This window comes from Abramis brama (assembly GCF_963993115.1).
Source record: "Abramis brama genome assembly, chromosome: 21".
Classification (NCBI taxonomy): Eukaryota; Metazoa; Chordata; class Actinopteri; order Cypriniformes; family Leuciscidae; genus Abramis; species Abramis brama.
Genome location: NC_139983.1, coordinates 11189589 through 11197773, shown reverse-complemented (window position 1 = coordinate 11197773; position 8185 = coordinate 11189589). Strand labels below are relative to the sequence as shown.

Here is an 8185-nt window from a genome sequence, read left to right as displayed (position 1 = left end):
TAAAATACATTTACAGCAATTTATGGCCTTAATAATGGTAATCTGATATATTTAAATAATTCAAATAAATATCTTTATATTTTAATGGCTTTTATTTTGACAGCTTTATTTTGAAAGTCAAACGTGTGACCCGGAAATAGTTTATAACTGGCTTTCCTGTGTGTGAAGTGTATGTAAAGTCAAATGAGTAAAGCAAAAACACGTTTTATTTGCGCTGATTTTTACTCGGAAAAATGAATCGAAAAGATGATTATGATTCATATGAGATTGAAGAGCCAAGTGACGAGGAAGGAGCCCTAAGCAGGTACGTAAACAGAACACATTCATTTAAATATCTCGTATGTGTACACATGTAAACAAACAAATGTGAACATCTTCAACGCTCCATGAAGTGCTGTTGATACTAGATAGAGATCAGACTGAGAGACAGATCAGTGTTTTCTGCTTGTTCTTCTCAGTTCTGAGGATGAGCTGGATATTCTTCTTAACGGGACTCCGGATCAGAAGAAGAAGCTGATCAGAGAGTACCTGACGGGGGAGAGCGAGTCCTCCAGTGGAGATGAGTTTGAGAAGGAGATGGAGGCAGAGCTCAGCACCACCATGAAGAGTCTGGAGGGCAGCTGGACAGCATCTGCAACTCAAGGTGTCACAAACACGCATGCATTTGCCTCTTTAAATATAACAATTACTACAGTAAATAACCTCAAATAAATGTTGATTTAATATTTAAGTTGCAGGTCAAACATCTGGGACCAGTGACAACACTTCCACAGCAAACAAACAACCGGTCCAGCAGTATGACAGCATTTACTTTGACTCAGACTCGGATGATGATGACACAGCTGGTAATTACTCAAAAAGCAAAAAGAATAGCGTTTTCAGATCACTAATAATTACAAAATAATATTTTCCTCTTCCTCTTAAAATAAATGTTTTATTCCAGACGTTTTCATAAACAGTCACTATCAAAGTTATTAGTTTTTTTTTCTTTTCATTTCTTTTGTTGCATAAAACAAAGGACGTTCAATTCAAAACAATTAATTTTAATGTATGTGCAATTGTGCAAAGGTTTTATAAAAGTTATTTAGATCCTTAAAGCAATTGAAAAATAGGAATGCTTTAAAACTCTCTAAATTATATTGCTTAATCCCCTTAGGTTTAATTTGTTATAATATGCTTTTATTTTTGGAGGGTATTTTTTAATGAAGTAATTTTTGTTGTGTGTGTATATATGAAGTGTTCAGATGCAAAAGCCTCTGCCATCTGAAATTTTCTTCTAGAATGATCATTTTTATCAAGCTCGTATATTTAAGTTCAGTAATTTCACTTAAATGACAATTAATAGGTAATTTTCATTGCCATTTAAGTGAATTTACTGTACGAGCTTGATAAAAATGATCATTCTAGAAGAAAATTTCAGATGGCACTTAGAGGCTTTTGCATCTGAACTCTTCATATGTACATATGTATATATAGATGTATATATGTGTATATTTATATATACAATTGCAATCAAATGTATTCACCTGCAAGCCATTTTGCTGATAAAGAAAATTTTATTAAAACAATTCAACAAAGTCATCAGTAAAGTTTATCAATACACATTTGAGTGATTCTGAGAACATAAAGTTAATGTAAAATGGAGAGAAAAAAAATCGTATTGTTTTTGAACATTCATGTACAAAACTCTTCGACCCCCAATACCCCTCAAGTTTTGTGCATAATCTTTTATTCTTTATAACCAATATATGCTTGCCAGTAAGTGCCTAGATGCTTCTGTCACCTCTCTACTAATCTTGGCCCATTCCTCGCTTGAAAAAGCTTTCAGGTCACTAATAATCTTTGGTTTTCACGTTACCACTGCTCTCTTCAAATTCCACCAAATATTTTCAATGAGATTTAAATCTGAAGACAGCACAGGCCACTCAAGAACATATGACTGATCCCTGATCCAAGCTTCAGTGGATTTGGATGTATACTTTAGAATGGCTGTCCTGCAGAAAAGTCCATTGATCCTCAAGCTTTAGCGTCTGCATCACCATCTTTGCCAAAATGGCTTGATACTTCAAAGATTTTGTGATGCCCTTCGTACAGTCAAGATTTCCTCTTCCTGCAACAGCAAAGCTCCCCCATTACAACCTTGCGTTTGACCATGGAGATGGCGCTCTTCTGCTTCAGAAGCTTTGCCTTTTTTTTTGCAACAGACATACCGCTTATCCATTGGTCCAGAAAGTTCCAGTTTGGTCACATCACTCCATAAAATATTCTTCCAGACCTCCACAGGTCTACCCAAATTAATTTTAGCATATTCAAGTCCTTTTATGTTCTTCTTGGTCAAGAATTGCACACGGCAAGTCTAGTACTTCTCATTCTCTGCATTGAAATGTGTTTTCCTCCTTTTATCAGGTCATCTCGCAAGTCTTTTTGAGGGTTTTTATCAGTTGCTCTGATCAAACATTTTATTCCCCTCAATAATAAACGTATGAATAAGGCTGCCAGCTGTGTCTTTAGGAACTTGTAGGGTTGTGTAAATCTTCTTGTAGCCATAGACTTTCTAACGTAAAAAAAACAATTTGTTCTCTATAGATTTTGTGAGAGCTCTTTTGACTTGGCCATATTTGCTACTCAACTTTAGTACATGCATGGGCTAAATGCATGTATGTGTAACAACACAAGATAATTCAGTTTTGTTATAGCGCTTCCAAAGGCCTAATTGTGTTTTAACACAATACTGAACCATACCATACAAATAAGTGACTTAAAAACAACAGCATTGAATAGGGGTTGAATAATTATGACATAGCTGTATTATAAAAAAATCCTATAACTCAAAAGCATTTCATTTTATATTGGGGCGGGGGATTTAATTTATGCTTTTATGGTTTATGTTGCTTGGATTTATTTAATAAAGGTAAAAAAAAATAACCTGGTCTCCTGTATCAGGGAGTTCTCAGGGTCTGAGGAGGAAGCAGCGCTCTGTACTCACAAATGATGAGCTGTTATACGACCCAGATGAGGATGATCGGGACCAGGCTTGGGTGGATGCAAAAAGAAAATCGTGAGTTTTACTCGCTAAAAAATGATGACAAATGGTTGTGATGTTTAGAGCTCATTTGCATTTTTGATACAGATACAGATATCAGAGACGATTACCCCCGTCAGCAAACAGAAAAAACAAAGCCCAGGCTCTTCCGAGCAGTGACGCCGTCCTCAACTGTCCCGCCTGTATGACCACCCTGTGTCTGGACTGTCAGAGGTACGGCCTCTTTGATTTCATATTGCACTGCGAAGATTATTTCATATTATTTCACAACTATCACAGAAAATAAAATACTTTTCAACCCGCAGGCATGAGAAATATCGGACACAATACAGAGCAATGTTTGTGATGAACTGCACTGTGGACAAAGAGGAAGTGCTGCGCTATAAAACCACCAATAATAGAAAGCAGAAGCGGCACAAGAAGAAAGCTCGTCAGGAGTCCACGTCCGCACCAGCAGAGGCTGAGATGGAGTCCGACTCTGGTCTGACTGACGCACGTTTGGCAGGAATGGACGAAGAAGAGAAATATCACCCGGTCAAGTGCACAGAATGCTCCACTGAAGTGGCTGTGTATGATAAAGATGAGGTGTACCATTTCTTTAACATCCTAGCAAGTTACTGCTAAGGACATTTACTGGACTGGATATCCCAAACCACAGGTTTTGCTTGGTTTGATGTAGTGCATCACCTGGCAACTTCACTGTAAAGTGATTCTAATGAAAGATATAAAAGTTTTTGTGCGGGTAAAGAATGTGGTTAGACGTGATTTTATTTATAGGGTTTTTATTTGATTTATATGCTGTAAAATTTCAACACTTCATGTAAATTGCATTTCATATTTCCATAAAAGTTGTTCTATTCCTCCCTTTTATTAAATTGTATTTTTTATACTCAGTAGAGGGCATGGGATTCAAATTAAACATAAGTTAAACATATGACTTGAACATGTTTTTAATTTTATTACACTGTTGAAGAATCATTTAGGTAAGCATTTAATTTTTTTCCTCTTGATTTATATGAAAAATGAAATGCTGTTAATTTTATTTTAAGGTAGGTGACAGTTACATTGTACATACTCAAATAAGTACTGAGTAATATTAATTACATGCACTTACTATAGGGTTTTGTTTAGGGTTAGTTACTTTTAATTGTGCATAATTTACTGTTATTACTATAGTAAGTACATGTAGTAACGTCTAACTATGTCACCTTGAAATAAAGTGTTACCTTAAATTCCTAAAAAAATATGACTGCATCTTTGAAGTATGCAGATATTTTTTTAATAAAAAAAATAAAATCACGGGGGTGCGTCATCGCTCAATTTTATGTACTTGCGGGGACTTTTATTTTGTTACTCTGTCAGGATTTTTTTCAGCACACGACTTTTATTTTGTTACGATCTGTACCGGAAGGGAGCGGTGGGACCATTGGAAGAAACATGGCGTTAGGAGATGCCTGGAAACAATTATCGTGGTTTTATTACCAATATTTGCTTGTAACAGCTCTGTATATGTTGGAGCCTTGGGAGAGAACTGTCTTCAGTATCCTTTTTTCATAAAATACAGAGTTTTATATGTGTGAGGGACAATATTTATGGAGAGTTCTTCCACGCAAGGTATCAGATTGTTTCCTTACTCTTCAGGTGTGTCGTAAGATTTACTAATACGTTCAGGTAAAGACAAATTTTTTATATATATTATAAAAATATTTTATGTATTTTTATTACCGACCAACATTGACTACAATTAAATTCATCTGACCTCTCAAACCTTCTAGAAGAAGTTGTGAACTGAAGAAGTCATGTAACATAACGTTAGTTCTTGTGGATGTGAGTGACGTCGTTTAAAAATGAAAATAACCGCCCTAACACGACCTGATTTTCAGGTCCCTCAGAGGAAGACGACTCTGGGAACATGAACTTAAATTTCACTGTAACTAGTTTCACTTGCCACACCTTTTCGGTAAATGAGAAATGTTTTCATGTGGTCGCGTGAGGAATGTCAGCTGACACTTATAGAGCGGCGTGTTAGTGTTATGTTTGAACATCGCAAATATTTCTTGCAATATATATATATATATATATATATATATATATATATATATATATATATATATATTTATAGTAAGAAATTTCAGCATCATTAGCACAACTGTTTCCAACATTGATAATAACTGAGTATCAAATCATCATATTAGAATGATTTCTGAAGGATCATGTGACACTGAAGACTGGAGTAATGACGCTGAAAATTCAGCTTTGACATCACAGAGATAAATTACATTTTAAAGTATATTAATATAGAAAACCAATTTTTTAAATGAAAATAATATTTCACAATATTACTGTTTTTTCTGTAATTTATGATCAAGTAAATCTTTTAATGTTGATGAGCATAAGAGTCTTCTTTCAAAAACATTAAAATAGTAATGTTTCCAAACTTATGACTGGTACTGTATATTGTAAGAACGTTACAAAAAATGTCTTCTTCTTTTCTTTTTACTGTATTTGAATTTAAAGCCAGTAAATAATTCATGTTTAACACATACAGTATTTATAATAACAATAAATACATTTTTATTTGTTGGTCATAGTAGTATATCATTTAATTCATTATATTATAATTATAAAATATAATTCCATTAAATGGTCAATTACTTGTCAAAAAGTTTGGACGCACTTAACTGAACTTGTTTCTAATCGACCTTTAAAACACATTTTAATACAAAAATATAAATTTAAATATAAATGCTTCAGGTTTTGTAGACTAATATAAATTGTGCCTGTGTATTTATAAAGCCCAATGGGTCAGACGAAAAAGTAGGTAGCTTTTTACCATAACCTTTAGTGTAGTGGTTCTCAACGGGGGCGTTCAGAGAACAACAGAAGCAAGATTTTTGAAAGGGGGGTGTCCAGGTGTTCATGGGGGGGCGTTCGTGAGTTTACAGGCAAGACAAGATTAAACATGTAATTACTTGCAAAATAATTGCCTACAACATTCTAAAATCTGCCAGTTTAATGCGACATGTATCTATGTATCTTGATAAATGATAAAGCTATGTATCATTTCTTTTGCAACGACTCTATTATTCACGTGCTCAAAAATGTGTTTCGCCCTGACAACAATCCGGTGGTGGCTAGAATCACACAGTGAAGGAATGGAAAGTTGACAAGCCATTAAAAAAGTATTGACTTAAGAACCACTTATATATTTTCAATAAATCATGTTCCCATTCACTCCGGCGACGAATTTTAAAATGAATTAAACTAAATTCTATTTATAAGGTAAAACTTTTACATGTTTAGGCATTAACTAAAGCCAATGCCCAATGTTTTCTTTGTTTACAAAGTAATTTACTGGTCAGGCATTATTGTTAACCTGCAAGACTGTAGAGAAAATGACATTTTGGTAATGTATTAATTCCGCCGTCACATCTGAGCGCGAAACGCTGCTTGGATAGTTTCAAGATAGTTAAAAATAATTAACAATACAATAATAATTTAATTGTTCATATGTGTTTATTCTTGTTTTTGCATGGCTTTTTTTTTTTTTTTGCCCATGCATGTGAGGGACCTGGATATTGGATGGGGGCGCTGGCCCGTAAAAGGTTGAGAACCACTGCTCTAGTGTGTGTAATTAGGGAAAATAGTGCTAAATCAGTCATGTTTTCCTTCTGCAAAAATAGTTTCCTTAATAAGAATGCCAGATTCTCTCCTGATCACAGTGGCAGCGATGGCCGTCTACACTGGTTATGTGTTCATGCCCCAGCACATAATGGCGATATTACACTATTTTGAAGTGGTCCAATGACGTCATCCTCCATACTCATCAGGTTGCCCATGACCTCCCCTGGTGGCCGGAAAAACCAATCGACCTGCTCTTGAACTGTTCACCACCATGTGATGATGTCTGTTAATACTTCAAACAAGGACACTTGTGTATGTTGAAGGAGACCAACGCTGAAGAGTGTGATAAAAGCATGTGTAATTATGTGTGTGTGTGTGTGTAGCCTCATGTAAGAGCACAGTCTGCTACTGCAACAACACACTGCCCTGTCTATAAATGTACCCTTTTATATATAGTGATTATTTTTTTTTTTTTTTTGTTTTTAAATAATGCTTTAGTTTTTTTCATGACAGTGGTTTATTCAGATGATGACTATTTTTTCATATAAATGTGTATATTTAATTGTATACATATAAAGTTTTAGAGAGATTTATTTTGGCTGACCTTAAATGTTTTAGTTTGCCATAGTTGACTGATGACTAATTGATACTGTCACCACTGGAAAATCTATTTTTTTCAGACTCTTGCAAGTCATGTGATAAATCATTACCTGCACTGATGTACGATATCATCATTGTTGACTCTTAGGTTATAAACCGGAGGGGGGAAATGCTTAAATAAACCCTTTCTATAATTGACTTTGAACATTTATTCAGCAAGTTTCAGTTTGTGAGGAATTTTAAGGAAAACTAATTTTTCTTTTCAGTTTAGATTTTTTTTCTTCTGTTATCCAAAGTTTTGATGCCTTTGACTGTAAATTTGTATGTATTTGATCAGTAGGTAAACATTAACATGAATAACAAATGCTAATGCTGTCACTGGCAGTGAGGTCAGTAGTTATGAAATAGAAACTGTATTAAAAGATTGAATCTTTAAGATATTTATAAGTGAACATTATTTTAAGCGTTTCTTACTCCAGCTGATCAACATAGTTTTGTAATAAAGATTGAACCCATATCAAATTGTTTCTTTGCTTCTACCAAGTGTTTACTGAAAAATATATAGATAGAAAAATGTGTCAATGTAATTTTTTAAAGGGCTGTTGGCAAATATTAAAATGTCTTATGCCAAAAGATGGCTGTTAAAGAATATTCCCGTTATCACCCACTTGATACATGTATGCTATACATATATTAAATATATTTTATTGATATTTGAGCTGGAACAGCATGATCCAATGTGTGCATATAGGCATCTCAGCTCGTCAAACCATATTTCAATAGGGGGATAAAATGTATCAGTTTTTAGAGTAGATATGGATATCTGGGTTAACCTACAATACACATTACAGATGTTTCTCAAATACTTTTTTGTTTTCCTCACTAAGTTGATCTATAAATATTGATCTTTGCCACACA

At 34.3% G+C, this 8185-nt stretch overlaps 2 protein-coding genes across 2 annotated transcripts; both read left to right on the top strand.

The window, feature by feature from the left end:
* The first annotated feature begins 137 nt into the window (after nucleotides 1-137).
* On the top strand, nucleotides 138-3977 carry eapp (e2f-associated phosphoprotein). The gene is made up of 6 exons (XM_084096985.1): nucleotides 138-304; nucleotides 459-643; nucleotides 732-845; nucleotides 2944-3058; nucleotides 3131-3256; nucleotides 3349-3977. The coding sequence occupies exons 1-6, from the start codon at nucleotides 234-236 to the stop codon at nucleotides 3665-3667; spliced, it is 930 nt and encodes a 309-aa protein (XP_083953111.1). The 5' UTR covers nucleotides 138-233; the 3' UTR covers nucleotides 3668-3977.
* Nucleotides 3978-4423: 446 nt separating this feature from the next.
* On the top strand, nucleotides 4424-7465 carry sptssa (serine palmitoyltransferase, small subunit A). The gene is made up of 2 exons (XM_084096986.1): nucleotides 4424-4583; nucleotides 6748-7465. Exons 1-2 carry the CDS (start codon nucleotides 4481-4483, stop codon nucleotides 6849-6851), a joined length of 207 nt encoding a protein of 68 aa, XP_083953112.1. The 5' UTR covers nucleotides 4424-4480; the 3' UTR covers nucleotides 6852-7465.
* Nucleotides 7466-8185: the final 720 nt, after the last annotated feature.

Coding starts and splice junctions, on each gene's coding strand:
- eapp (XM_084096985.1), top strand. CDS start 234: ATGAATCGAAAAGATGATTATGATTCATATGAGATTGAAGAGCCAAGT. Junction 305..458: donor GAGGAAGGAGCCCTAAGCAG/GTACGTAAACAG, acceptor TGTTCTTCTCAG/TTCTGAGGATGAGCTGGATA. Junction 3,257..3,348: donor CTGTGTCTGGACTGTCAGAG/GTACGGCCTCTT, acceptor TTCAACCCGCAG/GCATGAGAAATATCGGACAC.
- sptssa (XM_084096986.1), top strand. CDS start 4,481: ATGGCGTTAGGAGATGCCTGGAAACAATTATCGTGGTTTTATTACCAA. Junction 4,584..6,747: donor TTGGGAGAGAACTGTCTTCA/GTATCCTTTTTT, acceptor TAAGAATGCCAG/ATTCTCTCCTGATCACAGTG.